The sequence below is a fragment of the Eleutherodactylus coqui genome, chromosome 13 (assembly GCF_035609145.1).
Source record: "Eleutherodactylus coqui strain aEleCoq1 chromosome 13, aEleCoq1.hap1, whole genome shotgun sequence".
Taxonomy (NCBI): domain Eukaryota; kingdom Metazoa; phylum Chordata; class Amphibia; order Anura; family Eleutherodactylidae; genus Eleutherodactylus; species Eleutherodactylus coqui.
The window spans coordinates 86,668,194-86,691,936 of NC_089849.1; the positions used below are offsets into that span (position 1 = coordinate 86,668,194).

Genomic DNA, 23,743 nt, shown 5'->3' on the forward strand with positions numbered 1-23,743 from the left:
GGGGAGGGATTGGTGCTGACAATGAGTGTATATTTATAAACAGATTTAACTGCAGTTATATCTACACTTCTTTATGATATTATTAGGGTTATTGTCTGTAAATCTGTTCCTGACAGTCAAAATCTGAGCGCAAATTTGGAATCCACACAGAAATCTGTAAGAAACACTAAAATTTGGTCCAGAAAAAAATGGAAAAAAAACCCTGTTTTTTTGGTAATATGGTGAATTAACTGTCATGGGTAATACAGCCAGTATATCATTCTCTAGAAGGCTCCACTATTTCCCCACCTAGGTATGTTCATCTAGTGCACCTTTTTTGCTATGCTGAACTCCCTATAACTTTAGAGCATTGTGTAGGCATAAGTTGTAGATGAGACCTCTGAGAGGGGAGAAGGATGACTACTGCAGTAGTAAATACCTCTTGGTTGAAAGGAACTGATTAAATGCAAGCTAGAATTATTTCCCAGGGAGCCTTAAAGTGAAGCTGAGCCCCTGGCTGTAATAGTAAGTTGTCGTTGAGCAGCCACAACTAACATGAGGTGAGTGGTGATTGGGCGGGAAGGGCGAACCGCACTCCTCCCAGCGCCTGTGTATGAGCTGTAAGCTGAGCTTTGAATGTGACACCCGGGAGAAGAGAGAACTACACAGGCATCAGCAGGGAATAAGCTAGTGACAGGGAAGAAGGCGAGAAGGAGATCACAACTCCTCAGAAGAATATAGCGCATCTACCCCTTCCATTGGTTGCACAAATATTTTGGCTCTCGCAATGATGCCGCAGTATTGGATGCTATTCCTATTCCTGGCTTTGGGCAGAGGCAAGCAGCTGCAGGGCTCCGAGTCAACCCTTAACCCAATTGCAGGCATTCTGAGCCCCGCCACTGACCCCCTGTCATTGCACATGATGAAGCTCTACGAGAAGTACACCCGAGAAGGCAGTCGTCCTCAGGATGGGAATACCGTGCGGAGCTTTCGGGCACAGCCAGGTAAGAGTAGACTCCTGGGAATCAATATTGTGGGCGAAATACCTGAATATCCGTAATGCTCTACACAGGGGGGTTTCGTCTACACAATACGGCAGATTTACCAAAGTGTCAGTTTGGCTAGCTTACAAACATTAGACCGACTTCTGTCCCTTTAAATAGGTCACGGGTTTGTGAGCCTGCGTACGGCGTTATATGTGCGCCATATGCTTGGCAATGTAAAAAGGGAAGGTTGTTGCTATTCCTCCTAGTACATTGCCATGATATCCATGATAATGGGGCGTCTTCTGAGCTCAGGGTAGAGTATTTATAAATCGTAGTAAATCTATTATAAAACGCAATAACAAGATTGCGGTGGTGATGCTGTCATTAGGACACCAAACAATAAGCAAGACATAGTTATCATTATGCCCTTGCGTGCACTGATTCCCCATGCTCCTCTATGGGAAGGAGTTAGAAAAGTCATTCGTGTTGTGATTAGAACCCTCATTAAGCGCTCTTTCTCACGGGCGTAAATTCGCAGCGTATGAAAAAAAAACATTGATTTCATTGGGTTAATCCACATCTGCGTATTTTTTTGCATTAAAAAATGCAGTATGTCCTATCTTGCACGGAAATAGCCCGTTGACATCAATAGCCTGCGTACGTATGCAGGAAACCTGCGTATTCGCTGCGTATTAACGCACAAAATCAATGGGACGTTTTTTACACGCGTAAATAGGCTGCATGTTCATACACATGGGAAAACTACCGATAGGCAGAAATATGCAGGGAATCAATGTATTTCGGTCCGTGAATATGCTGCGTATACACATACGCCCGTGTGAAAGAACCCTAAGGGATAGAGCTCATAAAAAGTAGCGGTGCTGCATACTGTAGCGCACGATTTGTGGCATTGTGGCATTCCTTAGAAGTTTTTAGCTTCTCTCTAGTATCAAAATAATCTTTCTTCACCCCGTTATCCGGCAGCATTCCCAACTCTGCATAGTAGAACGACACTATGAATATGAGAAGTGTCTGACGCTGGGTTTATATACAGTCATCCCTTGGGTGATTGGAAGGGAAACCCTATTATAGTCGAGCTTTATCTCAAGTCCACTATTTCCCTTCTCTTTCTAGCAGAATGTGATATTCCCATGATTAAATGGTTTAGAAAATGTATCTTCAGATAGACTATTAAGGTCTTCTGGGTTACTAGATGATGGTCCTCGTTAAGGACCATCATCTTTTCTTTTATTCTCTCTGTAGTACCTGGTGATTCCATGCATTACAAGGATAGACCATTCATTCCTGTAGATACTGTGGTGGCACTGCAGGGGAATTGAACAATTGGAGTTGGATTCCCATGGACTCAATCCAATGTGAAATCCTGTGATCAACTGATTATTAAGGGGCTTTCTAATAAAAAAAAGGGTTCTCCATAATGAAAAAAACCTTTAAGCAACTTCCGGCATAAACTGCTCATAGACTTAAAGGGGTATTCCAGGCATATACAATTGATGACCCATCCATAGGATAGGTCATCAATAGTTGATCGGCGGGGTCAACTGCTCTGGATCCCCAACGATCAGCTGATCAATGGCAGCGATGCCTTCTATTAGACTTCTGGTTTTGATTGCAATGAGGAAGTGTAATGGGAGGCATTGCTTTTATTGATTGCGATGGAGCAAAGCCTTTCCATTACACTTCTGGCTCAGACCACGATGCGGATGTCTGGCACCGTTGCACTGACAGCGAGCTGGAGGATCAGCTGATCAACAGGGATCCTAAGCGGCAGACCCCCACCAATCACCTATTGATGACCTATCCTGAGGATGGGTCAATAGTAAATGCCTGTAACAGTTTGAATTTAAAAAATTGACCCAATGTTGTATGAATCGTGTAACTACAGCGATCAGCTGTGATCTGTGTAGAATCTGCTCAATTTCCCTATAGCTCCATCACAGGGCAAAAGAAGCATTACACAGTGCTCACTGAAATGAATGATCTGTCTATGTAATGGACAGATGTGTTAAGTCCTCCAGGCTCTAATTCCCTAATAGGATAATGAATTTTCTTGAACCAGACAAGCCCTTTAAGAACCACATGCCATAAATTAATTATGCCATGGGTGTAATTAATTAATTAATTAATTATGATGTGATATTAGAACAGGTATCAAAACTATTGGGTAAACACATTTCAAGTGTTACAGACCGAAGTCTGAAGTGTTTGTTTCCTCCATCAGTGTCATTAAACACTGTCTATGAAATAGAAACCGTTTCAGTTCTGCTGTCTCCATTGGTCCTGGTGGTCACATGAGTAACCATGTGATCACCAGAAAGTCTGTATAAGTAGAGAGCTGCTGAGACTAACTAGACTAAGTATAGCACTATAGACCTAGAAAAGGACTCATTTCTACATAAATTCATACATTCCCTAGTGATCTTTCCTGACTTTTGAGGGTCCAGCTGTGAAAATAAAAAAGTTAATTTCTAAACGTCCCTAAAAAAAGCCACGAAATTAGGCTAAATCGACATGTAATATAAAAAGTTACTATATTAAGGTCTAATAAACTGATTTTTTTTCCCACTATTTTCACAAACTATAGGCTTAATTCTAAAAAGGGTCAAATCAAATGAAGTCAATAGTCCTGCAAAAAGTAAGCTTCTAGTCGGGGAACTACTGTTACATGTAATGGCTATGACTGGTCCGGAAGGCTTAAATCATCCTGGACCTGAGAAGGTTAACTGAAGGTTTTTTTTGTGAGTTGGGTGACTAAGGTTTCATTTGAGAGCTAACAATGCAGTATATTAGAACTTTGACAAACTGCATCTATGGATAACTTAATCATGCAAACACATTGAGGGGCCTGAACACATACATCTGTGTGGTTAATCCGTCCATGGAAAATAACGTGTTGGCACAAATTGTTCTTCTCATACAATAAAGCTTCTTTATCTGACAGATTTCCTGGCTTCCCGTCCTACATATCGCTTCAACTTAACATCTCTACAGCAGTCTGAAGTTGTCTTGGCTGCCACTCTCCATTTTGGACCTGACAAAGGCTCCAGGCCTCCTAGGGACTCATTCTGCAAACGTTCCAAGAATGCTTCCTGTCGTCTTCTGCTTCCACCACAAACTCAAAGGGTCAGTGTGATCTTCAAGAGTATTCTCCACCAAACAGATTTAGGCTTAGTGAAGTGGAATATCAGCAGTGCCGCATCCAATAAAAAGAGCTCATGGCATGTGAAGGACATAACCAGCATCATAAAGGAGGCCCAACGTCATCAAGACTTGTTCATTTCTACTGAAATTGACTTTGGCCATAAATTTGCTACTATTCATGAAAGTAATCCAAGCGAAGCCCCGTACATCTTAGTATTTGCAAATGATAGAGCAATTTCAGAGCCCAACAGTGTGGCAGTAACTTTACAAAGGTACGACCCATTCCAACCAAGTGTTGCCGATGCCAAGCAGCAGCCCAATGCATCTTCAGAGAGCAGAGTAAGAAGAGATGCCACAATTTTGGCTTCCACCCATAATAATGAACTCCCTGATGTTAAGTATGTTCACTATAGCAAGCAGGATGTGTGGGAGAATACATATAAGTCACTGAAACAAAAGCCCCAAAGGAAAGAACGCAAGAAGAAGGGGAATGATAATGTTGACACATTGCCCAAAACTCCAGTCCTTCACTTTGATGAAAGAACAATGAAGAAAGCTCGTAGACGCCAGTGGGATGAGCCAAGGGTCTGCTCCCGCAGATATCTCAAGGTCGATTTTGCTGACATTGGCTGGAGTGAATGGATTATATCTCCCAAATCATTTGATGCTTATTACTGCTCTGGTGTCTGTGAATTCCCTATGCCAAAGGTAAAAAGTTAACATTTCAGAAAAGCGAATGCTGATTTCCCCAATTTACAGCTAAGGAATGTTGTACAAAAGATATACCTCCTTCATTGGCTTCCCCGCCGCACCGAACCCGGAAGAAGCCAGCTGCAATCACATGGTGTTCATTGCGCACATGACCACTCAGCCAAGTATAGGCTTCTGGTGTTATTCTCTCATAGCCTCTGAAGCATTTGATTGGCTCAACGTTCACATCTACAATGAATATCATGTGACCATAGCCGCCTTCTTCCAGGTTAGTGTTGGATGGGGAGCCACTGCAGGAAATGAGTATGTCTTTTTTTCTTTACATCATACCATTCCACAATTGTATAAAAATATTTTTTGAGTTTCAGAAAACCCCTTTAAGGGATTTCCTGAGACTTAAACATTCATGGTCTATACTTAGGACAGACCATAATATTTTTAATTGGTAGAGATTTAAACCCATGGACCAACAGAACAGTGACATGGTGAGGATTGAATTACACTGATTAAACACTTTAAGATTAGGCCATTAATGTCTTAGTTCCAGAATATCTCTTTAGCTTAACTTTTGTCCTTGTATGTTCTGAACACTAATCATGCCCTGAAACACCTAGCACTTTTTTCATGAAACTTGGATCAACTGCCACTTAAAGTGTAAAAGAAAGTTGGGCACCAGACAGAGCCCTCTAAAATTAGGGCACCTCCAGAGAAGTGACTTAAAACTCCTGGCACCAATGCAAAATCTGTAGCAGGGTCTCCCCAAGAACCACACAAAATTTATAGTTCTGGTCTCCCTATATGGATTAAAAGGACCAATGCCCCTGGGCACAGTTAAGAAGAGTTTCGAAGAGTTTCAATACAATAGTATTTTATTTTATTACTAATCATTCCTGAATATATTATTTTTGTTGACTTCACTCCCTTCACAGGTAGTTCCAAGAAAATGAAATCCCCCCAATTTCCCAGTAGAAGTGGTCATCTGGGCACAAGCAGCACTTTCATGACTAGAGTCGTCAGTTCTCTGTTGCTGCAGATAATGCAATTCCCTGATGTAATATGTAAATTGGCTTTAAGGTGGAGCTTCACTTTAAGGAAACTAGTAAGAATTAACAGTCAGTCTTTACTGTATAATACACAGGTTTCCGGGCACTCTCCTTAAGATAGGCTAGTGATATAAAATCAGAGAGGGTCTGACTCCTGACACCTCTGCCAATCAGGTTGGTACATTTTGCAATGTCGGTGCCGCGTATTGCAGCTCACTCCCATTCACAATAATGCGACTGAGCTACAATATCAGGCACAGCCACTAGCAAAATCTGCAAAGCTGTGCCTAGTAAATAACATAGGGGACGCATGACTTACAGGAGGGCCATAACTCCTTCAATCGGCTAATTGGCAGGGGAGCTGGGGTCAAGCCCCTATAGATCTGCTGTTGATGGCCAAATTGTAGACCCATAAAATACCCTTTAAGGACAATAAGGTGACATTGATCTGTTGATACAAAACAATGCCAAACACTTCTAAACCTAAAGTCTAAATGTTCTATCAGATCACTCAGGGGAGACGGCTGCAACCCATGAGTGGGTCTTAGGCCCATTCATGAATTTTAGGACTTAGGGCAGTCTTTGATAATACAATTTAGATGAAGTATTTTTGAAATGTTGGAATAGTTTGCTAATTCTAGATAAAGCTAGCCATGCCCATGTGAAGGCTATCAGTGGAGCGTCCATTCAGTTGACAACTATGTCTCCCAGCCCCACCATAAACATACATGTACATTTACCTGAATGGAGAAAGGGGAATAAACTGCCGGTAGACCATTCTCGCTGGTCGATGAGTGCAGTTGTTGCTTCACAAGCCCCATGTGCTAGGCATCGAGGTCTGATGTAGAGCTCTATATGTAGACTTTTGATGTTGCCTTTCTAAACAGCTAACATGTAGGGTCCATATCCACTGATGAAGTCTAGTCATTTTTTACTTAGTAACCAAATCCAAGAGCGTGACTACAATTTGCAGCCCTATAGCAAATATTACACCCCCATTATCCCTTTCACTGCTATGGGGGTTTTGGACATTTTTCACCTCTGGTAGCCAGAATAATTATCACAATTTTTATATGTACAAATAAAACTTAGATTATAAAATAAATAATTATAGTAAACCCCCATACGCATATATTTTCTGGAAGTAGACACCTGGCACATTGTCAAAATACCAGTCAGCACCTTATAACCACAGGCGTCTTCATGCAATTTTCTGTCAAAGTTATTTTTTCTATAAAAATATGAAAAATTAATATCAGCAGCTAAATATATGGCCGAAGCAGAAAATTAGGTGCACAATATAAATTTTATGAACAGCAAACTATTTATGAAAATACACTGTAATGACTTATATACATAACCACCTTCAGTCAACTTTGCATCAAACCGATTCTAAGCAAAAATTTGCGACTGAAACGTATACTTAAGTAGACTCCTTGTAAAAACAAGAAGTACTCTTCAGGAACTATAAGATACGAGACGTTCACACATACCACACGTCTACCTTCACAGGTGCATATGTTAAAGAAAAACGAAAACCACAGGAATGCGCCAACCAAATTTTGCATGCAAATTAAATTGCGGATTATAGAGTTCTATGATTTTCCATCCCCCGGTATAAACTGTAACCCTGTAAGTCCCAAAGCAAATGTAATGTGTTAGCCAATGCTGCTTTCAGATGGGCGTAATATTATATAGGCACACCAAAATCTTCGATGGATCCTCAGCACCATAACTCTGGTTCTGTGTGAGGTATGAGTCATGTCCGTAGTAAGGCTAGAAAATGACCCATATTAAGCCCATCTGAAAGCTGTCAAATATCTTGATTTATTTTTTGTGTGAAAAGTGTATTATATGACTCATTTGACATCATGAATCAGACACTGGTAAACATCTGGGTCCTGGATGTTTACCATCTTCTCACTCCTTTTCTAAAAGAAAAAAGACCCCCATATGTGACAAACAGAGAGCAAGTTTGCTTCTCTGATTGATAAGAGGTAGGTTTGTGTAATAACATGAATAAAAATCATGTGACCTGCTTCTTTGGGGTGATCAAGAGTTGTATATGGACAGAAAGCAAAATCTGATCTCTGCATCTTGTCTTCTTGTACTGTCAGCTCTCCAGCATCCACCTCCTCTTCCTCCTTTATACAATGAAAGTAAATGTCGGGTGAAGGATGGTGCACTTCTACTTGTTTTATTTCAGGCTAGATCCCAGCTTTTTCAGTGACCTTGGTCTTGTTTTAAAGCCAAGAATCTACTTTAAAACTAAAAATGATACCAATAAAAACTATAACTCCCCTTAGTAACATAGTACATAAGGCCAAAAAAAGACACGTCCATCCGGGTTTGCCTATTAACCTCCTAATGTTGATCCAGAGGAAGGCAAAAAACCCCAATGAGGTAGAAAACAATTTTCCCCATTTAAAGAAAAAAAATTCTTCTGACTCCAATCTGGCAAAAATCAACCATCAAAAAAACTAGTCAATGCAAAAACAAGAAAGTTGATGACAAAAGCAATTGTTTCAACACTTCTAAATATTTTTAAAGTGGTAAACCCCAAAAAAGACTATATAACGGTGACTACCTATTACAGTTCTTTTTCACTGCGAAATTTGCAGCGTTTTCTTTCCTCCAGGGGTCTACGGGACTTGTTCATGTTAAAATCGCGATCGCGCAAAATCGGGATAAATTGCGATTTTCCCGCGATGCGTTTTTAACATTAGAAAGCCCCATAGACACCTGGAAGAAAAACGCAGCAAATTCGCAAATGCTAGTGGGTAGTCACCCTAAATTTGGTATCACTGTAATCATACTGAGCTGCAAAATAACTCGAACAAGTCCCTTTTACCTCTCTGTGAAGATGAAGCACCCAAGTAATGGCACTATTGTGGTTTACTACTACCCTACTAACCCTACTTTAAAAATGTTTAAAAGTTTTTCAGTACTTTATATCGTGCATTAAAGGGGGTTTCAAAGCAGGGCCCGGATACACAGGTCAGAGGTCAGAGCAGAAGCCGCACTTGCAATTACATGCTGTGTTCTCATCAATGGGAGCTGTGCCTGTAATTGCAAGTGCCGTCCACCAGAGGTGTAACTTGAAGCTCCTGGGCCCCAATGTAAAACCTGGAACGGAGCTCCCAACTATAATGCTTTATTCATAGTACTGGGCTCCCTATATGGAGAAGAGAGGCCTTATGGGCCCCCTAAGGCTCCTGGGCCCGGGTGCAACCGCCTCCCCTGCATCCTCTATAGTTACGCCCCTGCCGTCCACTATACAGGGGTCACTGCAGCAGCGTCCACTCCAACCCCTGGGTGTCCTGGCATTGATAGTGGGCGCTGCATGGAAAACCCCTTTAAATGGTTCAAAAGAAAGTTATGATTCTTGGATGCGGGGGATAAAAAATGAAACAGGGAAAACAAAAACGAAAAACAACTGGTCTTGAAAGGGTTAAAAAATATGGTTCCTGAGAGAAGTGTTTTTATTAAGAAGCCAAACATAAGAACAATGGGCGTAATCTGAAATTAGTTGGAAGATATCAGAAGCAACGACAGAAAGTATTTTACTGAGAGAGTAGTTGATGCTTGGAACAAACTTCCAGCAGACGTGGTTGGAGGGTAAACAGTCTGCCGCCAGTCTTCTATGTTTCACATGGGGCTGTTTGTTTCATACTTTTTTATAGCAATATTGTAGGTAAAATTGTGCAAAAAATATACAATTATGTAAACATTGGAATGGGTTCCTATCTTGTGTTTTAACATACAACTAGTATATCACAGGCAGCACGAACCCGTGACAGGTCTGAAGATTGCGCTCGTGCATGTTTTATTCTGCACTGCGGCAGCGTTTCCGCATGGATATACTTTGAAGAGGCAGTCAGAACAGAGATCCAAGTCATGGAGGCAACACCATGCTGGCCTCTCGCAGCGCAGATCTCTTTGGAACCTTCAATGCGGGTATAAACCGCATGACGCACCGCAAGCCGCAGCAAATTCCACACCAAAATTTGCAGGCTACTTGTGGATTTTGATGCATATTTGAAAATGGCAATTCTGCATCAAAATCTGCAGTTAGACCTGTGGATTTTGGTATGGAATTCTGCAGCTGAGGATTTGCTCTGTCCTGCAGTGTAATTCCGCTCAGTGTGAAAGGTCCCTTAGGCTGGGTTCACACGGGACGGATTTCCAGCGTATTCTCACGGATTGGCCGCACCGAAAATCTTTGAGAATTCCGCTGGAAAACCGCAGCTGCCAGTTTTGGAGTGGCTTCGCCGCCTGCATTTCTGCTGCGGCCGTCTCTTCCTATAGAGAGGAGAGAGACCGCTGCGTAAAAAAAAATAAAAAAATTGACATGCTGCGTCTTTAATTTCCGCGGCGCATGGCTGTTTCCATACGGTTTTGCCGCAACGGATTGGCTGCAGCATGTGGACGAGATTTTTGCAAAATCTCGTCCACTTTGCTGGCTAATCCCAAGATTAGGAGCCACGTGCGGAATTTCCGTGTGGACAAGCCACACGGAAATTCCGCAGCAAGTCCGTCCCGTGTGAACCCATCCTTAGAGGGACAGCTCTTGCCCTGTTAGTAAATAGGGAGAGGGCTGTCGCTATACATGTGTGACTGAGACTCCGCGTTCTGACATCAAATTTCATGTGGACCCTCACGTAGATTTTGTCCCATTCAATGGGGAAAATCCGCATGCGGCCACCCAACGCACGTTTTCCTCCAACAATTGACGTGTCAATTTTTTTTCCTGCAACGACGATTTGAAAATCCACATGTGGAAAATTCGCAAGTAGATCCTCTTTAACTTTAAGTATGGGCTTAGTGGTACTTAACTGGTCCCTAACTTTTCAAACAACTTGTGCTTGTTGTCCACCGCTTGCTGTCAAGCGTGTTACTGGAGACAGCATGACTGCAGAAATGGAAGTGGAGGTGGTGGGAGGGGGGTGGGGGGGAGTCTTCCTGCTAAATGAAGTGTATACAGAGCAGAGGGGAAGAGGATGACAGAAGGAGAGAATAAATGGGCCATTTACACGGGACGATTATAGTGCAAACTTCGTTCAAATGAACAAAAATGCAGGATATTCGCTACGTCCAAATACACAGCCATTGTTTACACTTAGTTTACTTTTAGTTTGTTGCTCACTTTCAAACAGCATAAAAATCATCCCTGAATTGCGCATTTCTCGCTGCGTGTAAACGCTCCCCACTCAGCGCTTCACATAGAAGTTAGCGAGAAGTGAGGGATTCTCAGCGGTGATCTGCCTGTCTAAATGCTCTGCACGAGCGCGAACAACTGGTAGTGACGACACGGTCTTCCCGTGTAAATGAAGCATTACACAGACACTGCCTCCTGCTCATATAGTAGTAAGTGGCTGTTTACTTTGTTTTATCTAATGCAATCACATCTCCACTGCTCAGCACTGCTGTAGTGTCCTCCATGATGATGCTATGTCTCTGTGTGTGTTACATGAGTCAAGCAACCCTCTGCACAGTTCCTCATCACATCTCCCAGACTCAAACCCAAAGTCAGCCTCTCAAACCTCTACTGAATCCATAGAATGATCCGTAGGTGAAATGAATTCTTTACTTAAATCAATAAAGTGTGCTCAAGATATAGCGATCTACATAATCCACATCAAAGTGGGATTACGGCCGGGCTCAAACCAGTGTGTTGGAATACGATGTAGCAATCTCCCATAGGCGGCCAGGTTAGTGCTCACATGAACTGCGAAAAATATGCACCCAGGAAAAATCGCAGAATTTTCTATCTTGGCGGGAATTATGTGCAGATACACACCAAAGATAGTACATGCGCAGGATCATTGTATACGACTGCGTTCCGTGCATGTATGTCTGCCAGCCCGCACGCTGTAAGATACGTTTGCGTCAACCCCGCCTAAGAGATGGCGTTTTGTTTGAAATGCGTAAGAGTACTATGTGGATTGCTATGTCTTGAATATGGTTGAAATAAAGCACTGAATTGAGTTACTCACAGAGCTAACTATACACACTTGTTGTCAGCAACATTCCTCCCCTAGAAGGAGTATATATATATACACACACACTCATTGTCAGCAACATTCCTCCCCTAGAAGGAGCATATATATATACCTCCTCTAGAAGGAGTTGTTGGATGAGATGTAACTTTCTTTCTGTGATTGTAACCTTAATATAAGTAAGTGATTACAATATCAGAGCAAAAGGGTCATTTATTGTGGAGAACTGACCCCTTGTAGGGAGGCTCTAGTACCCTGTTGTACCACCTCTAGCTTGGATACAAGATGTGATACGGGCGGGCATGGAGGCTCTAGTACCCTGTTGTACTGCCTCTAGCTTGGATACAAGATGTGATACGGGTGGGCATGGAGGCTCTAGTATCCTGTTGTACTGCCTCTAGCTTGGATACAAGATGTGATACGGGCGGGCATGGAGGCTCTAGTACCCTGTTGTACCGCCTCCAGCTTGGATACAAGATGTGATACAGGCGGGCATAGAGGCTCTAGTACCCTGTTGTACCGCCTCTAGCTTAGACACAAGATGTGATACAGGCGGGCATGGAGGCTCTAGTACCCTGTTGTACCGCCTCTAGCTTGGATACAAGATGTGATACAGGCGGGCATAGAGGCTCTAGTACCCTGTTGTACCGCCTCTAGCTTGGATACAAGATGTGATACAGGCAGGCATGGAGGCTCTAGTACCCTGTTGTACCGCCTCTAGCTTGGATACAAGATGTGATACGGGCGGGCATGGAGGCTCTAGTACCCTGTTGTACCGTCTCGAGCTTGGATACAAGATGTGATACAGGTGGGCATGGAGGCTCTAGTACCCTGTTGTACCGCCTCTAGCTTGGATACAAGATGTGACATGGGCAGGCGTGGAAGCTCTAGTACCCTGTTAGGACGCCTTGAGCTTGGATACAAGATGTACTACGGGCAGGCATAGAGGCTCTAGTACCTTGTTGTACAACCTCTGGCTTGAATAGAAGATGTGATAAGGGTGGGCATAGAGGTTCTAGTACTCTGTTGTACCGCCTCTAGCTTGGATACAAAATGTATTACAGGCAGGCATGGAGGCTCTAGTACCCTGTTCGGTCACGTCTAGCTTGGATACAAGATGTGATATGGGCGGGCATGGAGACTCTGGTAACCTGTTGGGCCTACTCTAGCTTCGATATAAGATGGGATAAGGGTGGGCCTGAAGGCTCTAGTACCTTGTTAGGCCACCTCTAACTTGGATACAAGATGGGATAAGGGTGGGCCTGAAGGCTCTAGTACCTTGTTAGGCCACCTCTAACTTGGATACAAGATGTGATACGGGCGGGCATGGAGGCTCTAGTACCCTGTTGTACCGCCTCGAGCTTGGACACAAGATGTGATACGGGTGGGTAGGGAAGCCCTAGTACCCTGTTGTACCACCTCTAGCTTGGATACAAGATGTGATACGGGGGCATGGAAGCTCTAGTACCTTGTATTACTGCCTCTAGCTTGGATACAAGATGTGATACGGGTGGGTAGGGAAGCCCTAGTACCCTGTTGTATCACCTATAGTTTTGATACAAGATGTGATACAGGCAGGCATGGAGTCTCTAGTACCCTGTTGGGTTGCTTCTAGCTTGGATACAAGATGTGACAAGGGTGGGCATGGAGGCTCTAGTACCCTTTTAGGCCACCTCTAGCTTGGATACAACATGTGATAAGGTTGGGCATGGAGGCTCTAGTATCCTGTTGGGTACTGTTTAACTTGGGAACAAGATGTGATTAGGGTAGGCATGGGGGCTCTATAACCCTGTAATGTCACCTCTAGTTTGGGTACAAGAAGTGATAAGGAGGGACATGGAGGCTCTAGTACACTGTTAGGCCAGGTAGAGCTTGGAGACTAGATGTTATAGAGTTGGGCATGGAGGCTCAATACCCTGTTAGGCCGCCTCTAGCTTGGATACAAGATGGTATCCTTTCGGACATGGAGGCTTTGGTACCCTGTTGTACCGCCGCTAGCTTGGATACAAGATTTGATATGGGTAGGCATAGAGGCTCTAGTACCCTGTTGTACCACCTCTAGCTTGGATACAAGTTGAGATATGAGTGGGCATGGAGGTTTAAGTACCTTGTTGTACCACTTCTAGCTTGAATACAAGATGTGATTCGGGGACATGGAGGCTCTAGTACCCTGTTGTACCACCACTAGCTTGGATACAAGATGTGATACGGGCAGGCATGGAGGCTCTAGTACCCTGTTGTACCGCCTCTAGTTTGGATACAAGATGTGAAACAGGCAGGCATGGAGGCTTTAGTATCTTGTTGGGCTTCCTCTAACTTAGATACAAGATGTGATACAGGCAGGTATGGAGGCTCTAATACCCTGTTGGGTCACATCTAGCTTAGATGCAAGATGTGATAAGGGTGGGTATTGAGGCTCTAGTACCCTGTTAGGCCACTTCCAGCTTGGATACAAAATGTGATACGGGTGGGCATGGAGGCTCTAGTACCCTGTTGTACCACCTCTAGCTTGGATACAAGATGTGATACGGGTGGGCATGGAGGCTCTAGTACCCTGTTGTACCACCTCTAGCTTGGATACAAGATGTGATGCGGTTGGTCATGGAGGCTCTAGTACCCTGTTGTACCACCTCTAGCTTGAATATAAGATGTGATACAAGTGTGCATGGAGACTCTAGTGCCATTAGGCTGCCTCTAGCTTGGATACAAGATGTGAGAAGGCGTTTAGGCGGACAGTGAAATCACAGTCGTGTGAATGAGCCCTTACTGTTCTAAGCGGAATATGTGCTGTTGGTTTTGCCACAATTCATCAGCAAAGAATCTGTGGCAAAATCCTTATGTCTTAAGGCTTATTCCAACGAGCATGGGCGCAACTACGTTCGGCATAATGGAGCATAGTAGTACCTGAATGAGGGGAATCCCTTCCCATTCGTCAGCTTTTTAAACTCCACACCAGAGCGCAGTAGTTTGATAAAAAACGAGGGAAGATAGGTACCACCCAATCTTTCCCGCACATAGTGTTCTCTAGGACAAGTCCTATCTTTTCTTGGCTGCACAATTAATGGTCGAGAATCCTGATAGTGAAAATGAAGCCACTAAAATCCACTGAGGATGAGGGGAGCACTGCATAGTATGAAATTAGCTGCGGGTATGCGGCTAATTTCCAGTCAAATTCCGCACCAATGCAGATTTTGACTGTTTTTTGGATGCGGAAATGCTGCATTATTTGCCGCGGAAATGTCCACTGCGGATTTTCTGCAGCATTTCCACCACATGTAAACATACCCTATGTCAGCTTGAGGTATGCTGCCAGTGGCCTCAGTAGTAATAGTGTCCCCTATATCAGCCCCAGTATTAATAGTGAGTCCCACAGTAGCCCCCCTAAGACTGATATACTTACCTCCTTGTTGTCTTCAACGTCTCACTGCTCCTTTGCTCGGCGCTGCTGTGGGTGGGAGTGTATGCACCCAGACACCTCCTCCCTTCCGCTCTCCTCTTGTGGAACCAAGCAGGAGGGCAGGGAAGGAGGATCCTGAGTTCACACACTGCTGTCAGTGTGTGCATCCTGCAGCAGCACCAGTGAGTGATTACCAGCTGGGGAGCCGTGGCACCCCAGCTGGTAATCACCTTCACGTTGACCAGATGTCCTGAAAGCGGGACAAAAGGCTGGAACCGGTATGGATTGATGTGCATATGCTGCCGTATGGGTCTGTATTACAAGGGTATATTCCCATAAAAGCAATGTTGAGACATGAAAGCGTTAGGCCGCCTGTTGGATATTGCGTGCAGAAGCCCGCAGCAGAATCTGACCCTGACCGCAGCCAGCGGCCCTGTGTACCTGTGTTCTTTCTTCTTTTTCTGTACTGCGGATGGTCACGGTGGGCCGCTGTTGGACGTGCGCAGTACAGATTTCTTCTTTCAAATGTTTATTTATTCCGCGCCGGCGATGACCTGGAATCCGTGCAAAAATGGAGCATGATGCGATTCATTCTCCGCTCGTGAAAACCGCAATTGGTTTCCGCGAGTTTGCAGGAAAAAGTGATTCCCCATAGTATGCTATGAATAGTATTTGCTGCGGATCCATTGTGTGACCGCCTGCCGCGGATTCTGTAGCAAAATTCTGTTCATGTGCAGCCGGCCTTAAGAAGATACCCAACTAAAAGTCGCTCTTATGATCTTTTATAATTGCACCTTTATGTTATTACACAAAATGTAGTACAGAAACTTCATATACTTATAATATGGAAAAGCGCCATCCAGTGGATGAAGGTGGACATGAACACTGGATAATGTAAGGTGTGGCTGTACTCCGCGAGCGCTCATGACTGCAACATAGTACCGGAAGAAAAAGTCTTGCATGCAGCGCTTTTTCGTCAGTCAGCTGAGCGGAAACTGTATAACACCATTATAGTCAATGAGGTCCGTTCGGCGCCATTCGGTTCTGTTTGACCAGGGGATTCCCCTTTCCTGCTCCTATACAGAACAGGGAAACATAACCCCGACGCAGATGTGAAGACAGCCTAAGACATCATGTCCATGGGTGGATTGGATTCAGTATGCGGGAGCCCGCAGCGGAATCCAACCTTGCCCGCGACCGAAGAACACTACGGGTCTTCTACTTATCCGTCCAAGTCTTCCTTTTCTTCACGGCGGATGTGTGCGGAGGTGCCGGCCGCCGCACATGTGCAGTGGAGTTTGTTTTTCTTTTTAAACTCCTAGTTTCTCGCGGAATCTGTGGATCGTCCGCAATTCAATTGTGGATGGGCAGTGGATCAGACGGCTTCCACTGACTTCAATAGAAGACGTCCGTGCGGGATCTGCACCGAAATCAAAAGCATACTGTGATTTTTGTTTGTGGTCCGCAAATTAAATCTGCATGCTTTATTTCATTTGTGGACGCCCATGTTTCCCTATGGGTGGCTTGATTTGCGGATCTACCACGCAGGTGACCAGCATGGATTCCGCAGATCAGACCCGCCTGTGGACATTCGGCCTTAGTCATGAGTAAGTAGATCTTTACCAGCTAGGAGCGAGCGGACGGCCCAGAGGGGTTTGCAATACCTCCATGAAGCCGTCATCACCGTGTGACACAAGATGTGTTTTGTTCTGTTGTGTAGAATCATCCTCTCCCAAGGGGGTCCTCATGATTTGGAGCAGACCCTTATAAGTCAAGCCTGTACCTTAGGGGCTTGTGTCCATTCTGGAATTTAAAGGTTGTGGAATATTACGGCAGCGGTAATTAATCAGCTTTTCAAGGCCATAAAATTTGCTTTATAGGTTGTCATTACGAGGGAATTCCTCCAGCGTGGCGGCTGGGCGGGGGAGTTATTCTCAGAGATCTGCCCTGATGAAGAAGCATTGTGCATCTGTGTACGGGGCCCCAGGTCCTCTGCCACATAATGCTACATTTACACGGGATGACTGTCTTCTAAAGGACTGCACGAGTGGGTAACGTCACCGCCAGGGGCGTAACTATTGAGGGTGCAGGGAATGCGGTTGCACCCGGGCCCAGGAGCCTTAGGGGGCCCATAAGGCCTCTCTTCTCCATATAGGGAGCCCAGTTCTATGAATAAAGCATTATAGTTGGGGGCCCTGTTACAGGTTTTCAATTCGGGCCCAGAAGCTTCGAGTTATGTATCTGTGCAGCATGGTTTAGGTATGGGTACGGGTACAGATAGAGGGGGGCCCCAGTTCACGTTTTGCATCAGGGCCCCTGAGCCTTTAGTTACGCCCCTGGTCACCGCTAGTTATTAACATAGAATGTTTATACAGGCAGATCACCGCTGAGTATGGCCGACATCTCTCTCAGCGCTTCACTTCTATGTGGACTATAATGGGGTCTGTTTGGTTTCGCTCAGCTGCTCGATATTTTACAGGAAGAAAAAGCGCTGCATGCCGCACTTTTTCTTCTGGTATTTTGTGCTGGATCCGTGACGGAACCTCCAAAAGTGGCCTAATTCCATCACACTGTTATTGAAAAAACATTATGCAAAGACCAATATTACTACCGTACAGTAATCATAAAGTGGTAGAAACCAGCTTTATAGGCCTCATGCCTAAGGCCGGGTCGGATTATCGCAGCGGAATCAGACCCGGCGCCCCCCAGAGACCCTATACTCCCCTGTCCGGATCCACCACGAGTGTTTCGGCCGGTGAGCCGGTGCACAGTGCAGCGCATGACACACCGGCCCTGGCGTATGACGCAGATTCCCGCGAAACTTCATATCACGGGACGGATGGCTTCCATAGACTGCAATAGAAGCCGTCTGATTGATTTTTCCACACAAAATAGAACATGCTGTGATTCTTCCCCGCAAGCAGAAAATTGCAGTTGATTTCTGCTCGTGGGCAGCGGAGAATCTTTGAACACAGCATGTCTATGGACGGACTTTGCTGTGGAATTCGCGGTGGTCATCAGAATTCCACAGTGATAATCCGTCCGTAGGCATTGGGCCTTATACAAGTATAATTGTACAGTAAAATATACAGTACTGTTATATGCAGTGATCACAGGTGACATCTTCTTTGATTGCAGTCATTCACTTTCCCTTTTCTTCTCCATCTGGCCCGAGATACCATGACAACTTCTTCCGATCACAACTTGTCTCTACAGAATGACACACAAACATATTTGGCTAGAAAATTTTCCAGCCACCTGCCTTCGTTTTCCACGGCTCTGCACAATGTTCCCAACCATACTGCCCTAAATAATAATAATGCTATCTATAGGGCCCTCCACACAGCAATATTGTTTTCTTTATTCCCCCACTTATTAATAATGCTGATTTTATACCCTCACTCAGTTAAAATAATTTATGGCCCCTTTTGAGTCATAATGCCCCTTTATGGCCCCATACAGTAATCAGTGTCCCTATATTGTCCTCATTTATTTATGATTTTATGCACTAAAGAAAAAAGCACCAATGCTCACCTCTTCCTCCTCCTGGTCTCTGCATGTCACGTTGAGCTGATAACTAGCAGGTCACATGGACATTACTGTCCCTCCCCAATACTGAAGCCGAGGATTGGTAGTAGCAGTCATGTGTGCTTGTCATGTGATCAGAAAGTCAGTTTCATTTTGGGGGGGGGGGGGGGAATGGGTCTCTTTTATTATGCTTTTGTATACTCGGTACACCTAAGCATTATTCCCTTTAGTTTTCAGTTTCACACCTAACCTATTAGAGCCCATGCACATGGGTGCATTTCCCATCTGTGTGCGGTAGAGGAGCCCTCTGCCTCTATCAAACCACCTGGATGCCACAGTTATCATTGGCCACAGAATTTAGGGGATTAAACGGCCTGGTAGGTGTCATATAAGATAATTTCTTAGGGCTCACATGGGTGTATTGTCACTGCATTGATTTCTATTGGGCCACTCACATCTGCTCTTTTTTCACGCACACAATGCAAACGTAGCATGTCTGTATTTGCCGTGTATTGCTTATTACATACGTGAAAAATACACCTGTAGTACGCAGTGACAATACGGCCCTGTGTGAGAGAGCCTTTAGTTACACTGCTTGCTAACTATTGACCAAAATATGTTGGGTTTGCTGCTTAGTTACTGAAAAATTGAACCGCAGATGACAATGTTGGATCTGCCTGCTCAAGGAAGAGGGGAAGGAGGGAGGTGTAGCTGCAGATTCTCACTCAGTGACATTAGAGTGCAGAAGCAACAGGTAGGAGACATCTGACTGGCGTAGAGTGCAGCTCTTATCTAACACAAATTAAAGCCCCAATGCCCAAGTGAAACTTTTACTCTGCTCCTGACTCAAATAGAAAGAACTAATATCACATTTAGACAAGTTGGGGGTCCATAGCTAGAAAATATACTAATAAGCTATTGTTACGTCCATCTGGCGCACTAAAGCACCATGCCTCAGTACAGATGCGAGATGGTATCCTTTTAAAACTGCAAAACTCATACAGTGTTTGCAGGGACCAATTGCACCTCTCCACATAAAAGCTGGAAAGACCCCTGTCCCTTACTGATCAGAGAAAGTGGGGAACCCCTGCCTAAAAGCGGGGTGATTGCCCCGATAAGGACAGCCCCATTGTCTTTATCTGGGACCTGGCTATCCCTCATTACGAACCTGGAGAGATGCACAAAACACAGGACACAACACTGTTCACACACACACTGAACACAGAACAGGACTGCACATAAAGCACGTCTGGCCCCTTGCACAGACATACCACATGTCGCTGTTCACACCAACCTACCAGGTTATGCATACAACATATAACAGATGGGGACTTCAGGTGTCCAGACCGTCATCAGGGAAAGGGAGACACACAACAGACTAGACATGCATAAAATCAGCTCTGAGTGAGGTTAACATAGAGATACATAAAATGACCAGCAATCTCTCACAAGAATTGCTGGTATTTATCTGCCGCAGACGAGGGGGATTGGCTGGTGGACAATTAACCCCTACCTGTGAAGGTGTGCACAGGGAAACCTGTAGAACCACAGGTCCCAGACGCACAACCTTAATAGCTATCTTGTTATGTATCTCCATTTCATTTGCTGCCTCCCTAGTCCTGTTTCTCACCTGGGCATAGTTATTGGTGTTTAGATTTTGTGGCTAACAAGTGGATCCTGACCACGTACGTCTCCTCTGTAGTCAAGTTGAGCTGAAGATCTCCTCAGTGTCCTCTAGTGATGGATCCTGCCCCTGCATTCTCTCCCAGATTTGCACAGTAGTTGGAAGTATTAAGTATTCTGTGTTACACTTGTTATTCAAAGGGTTGAATGTCTTGTGTTTCCCCGTGCTTTGAAAGCGCTGTGGAATATGTTGGCGCTATACAAATAAAGATTATTATTATAGTGTAACTTGGCACAGACCCTGACTGAGCTGTTCTTGTAGTGGGGAGTTGAGCGTTTTCTAGAGACCATATTTAATTATCGTATCTACATTCTTTTAAAACAATGTAAGAAAATGTCACTATTTGTTCATTGTCATTATTCATTCTTCAGTGTTAGACTTCGCAATGATTTGCTATGTTTTTGGGAGTTATCTACAATGATTGGACACTATACCATTCTTTGCTCTGGTTTGCACTATTAATAAAACTAACACTAGGCTGATCCTTCAGAAAGAGCACAGTGGTGACTTCACACAGTTGACGTCTCTTGTTCTTTCTCCAATGATCATCGTTAATTAATTTGGACACATGAGAGAACTCTGATCCCTTATAGCTGTATTGCCAATTTTAAATTTAAAGGAGTACTCCAGAAGTCTTCTACAGTAACTGAAGAAATAGTACAGCCTGTAGCGGTCAGTTGGGATCGGAAAACGTGTGCTGGGAAAGGAGTGTGATCACATAACAGAACTAGTGTCTTTGTGCTGTATATGGTATTGCTCTTCATCTCTAGTGATGTAAATGAGGGTGGACTGCAATACCAGACACAACCTGCGGACAAGAGTGGTGCTGTTTTCTGGAATAGAAGCTGACCCTTTCTTTTAATCCTGGATTACCCCTTTAATTTTGAAGAATGGTTTGAAAAAGAATTTATTTGACACCACTGTATGTTTTACATGTCTTTCCATTGCTCCTCTCTCACAGGTGGTGCGCCCCTCGAACCATGCAACAATACAGAGCATAGTCAAGGCTGTTGGCATAATTCCAGGTGTCCCGGAACCCTGCTGTACACCGGAAAGAATGAGCTCCCTAAGTGTCCTTTTCCTGGATGAAAGTCGGAATGTGGTGCTTAAAGTGTACCCCAATATGTCAGTAGAGAGCTGTTCCTGCAGATAACACCCTCAAAGGTCAATAAGAATCAGTAGCCCTGGTGGGCTATGACGCGAGGCCTTCAGATCACCTCTTTTCTCCTTTCTAAACTATTTGTCACAGTGGACAGGACACACGTATCACTGTAAAGAAATGGATGCCCACTCTAAGAAGGGCGGCGAAGGCCAATATATCGGGAGGTGCTGTTGATGCCCACATATTCTCTTCCAGTGACCTTACCGCATGAAGGATACATACGTGTCCAGCTTGAGGACTACACGGACCTGATCTGGAGATGGCATTCTTATCTTACTCTTTACTGGAGTGGATTTCTACTTTTTATGTTAAAAGGTGTTCCTATGTGTTCCATGTGTATAGTATATTTTTGTTGTACAGCCATATTGTTTGCATTGACATTTTATTAAGGGTTTTCCCTCTTAACAGAATCTATGGAAAGTTAAAATGTACAGCTCCAAAGTCTATGCCTTTCCCTAAAGCATTATGGGAAAATTCTGGCCTCTACTAGGAAGAGCTCACTGCAAAGGGTTAATAATATATCCATCTTCATTAAAGAGAACCTGCCATCTGTCCTGACCTTTCTATTTAAAGGGGTTTTCCAGGCAGTTCCGCGGATGTCAGTGCAGGGATGCAGCGAGGTCAGAGCGGAAGCCGCTGCTCCGCTCCCACTGTAGTGGCTGGTACTTGTAATTGCAGGCGCAGCTCTCATTGATTTCAATGAGAGCTGCGCCTGCAATTACAAGCATCGGCCACTAGACAGGAGTTGGAGCAGCGGCTTCCGCTCCGACTTCCGGTGTATCCTGGCTGCCTGGAAATCTTCTTTAAGTAAATACTGGTATTGCCCATAAAACAAAACTTTTGGACCATCTTTTCTTATAACTATGTTGTGCCGTTCTTCTGTTATTCTTCTAAGGCTATATTTACACGGACGAGTTTCCGTGCGAGTTTTTGTGCACTGTGAGACGCACAGAACGCGCGCGATGCTGAGAAAGATCGTAGCATGTTCTATTTTTCTGTGATTTGGCAGAAAACGTACCCATTATCTCCTATGGGTGAGTTAAAATTTGCATCACACTTGCGTGTACCTGTCTGTTTCATGCGAGTGCGATGTGATTTATTATTAAATTTCCTTATTGAAAAAACACGTGATGTTCAGGCGCGTGAAAATCGCATGTTCAGTGATGCAGTGCAATTTTTTCGCAAATTGAACTTGCATGGAAAAATCGCAATACCGGCCTGAGCTTCTTGGATTGATATTGCGCCACCCTGTGCAAATAAAGCCTGCCTATGACAAAGGGGTGTGTCCCTGCACAGTCTAAGGGCTCGTTCACACGGGGCGGTCAAATACGCTGCTAATTTACGCAACTAAAAAATCCCATTTATCTGCTTATTTCGCCAGTTTTTGTGGATTTTCTGAGCGCGCGAATACACTGGGAATTCGCACATGCAAAAAAGTACGCAGAAGGACCCGTTGATTTGCTGCACATAAACGCGTATTTGCACCGGCCCATTTACCTCAATGGCCTGTTGCGGTGGGTTTGTAACACACACCAAAATAGGACATTCCGCATATTTTTTTCACATGATAGAACGTCGCGTGAAAAAATACGCACATGTGAACACGCCCATTGGAATCAGTAGGGTCTATTCACTGCCTATTATGCAGAGAATAGAACCCTTTGATTTCAATGGCTTTGTTCCTGTTATACTTTTTTACGCACACAGAAAAAAAGGCAGTATGCTTTATTTTTGTGCGCATTTAAGGTCCCCACAGAAGTCTAAAATACACGCACAATTGCACAATGAGCTGTGCAATTCCGTAAAAATAAGAACACATCTGGACCTCATTAGGCTAAATAGCCTTTTGAGTTGGGACATGCTAGCGTCCTGTGCGCAAAAAACCCTACGCTGTCTACGCAAAACGTACAGTAAAATATGCTCGCAAAAAACTCGTTCACTGCGCAAATATGTTGCGCTGAGGTGAGCGTTTTTGTCTTCCATAGGGAAACATGGGAGATTAAAAAAAGCGCAAAACACGGAAAGATAGAACATGCTGCAATTCCCCCCCCCCCCCGCAACATCACATGAGTGAAAATATCGCAAATGTGAA

General features: G+C 44.2%; 1 protein-coding gene across 1 annotated transcript; it reads left to right on the forward strand.

Annotated features, from left to right (window-relative positions):
- The first annotated feature begins 638 nt into the window (after positions 1-638).
- GDF10 (growth differentiation factor 10) lies at positions 639-22,311 on the forward strand. Its single transcript, XM_066585831.1, has 3 exons — positions 639-983; positions 3,928-4,835; positions 21,451-22,311. Exons 1-3 carry the CDS (start codon positions 767-769, stop codon positions 21,640-21,642), a joined length of 1,317 nt encoding a protein of 438 aa, XP_066441928.1. The 5' UTR covers positions 639-766; the 3' UTR covers positions 21,643-22,311.
- Positions 22,312-23,743: the final 1,432 nt, after the last annotated feature.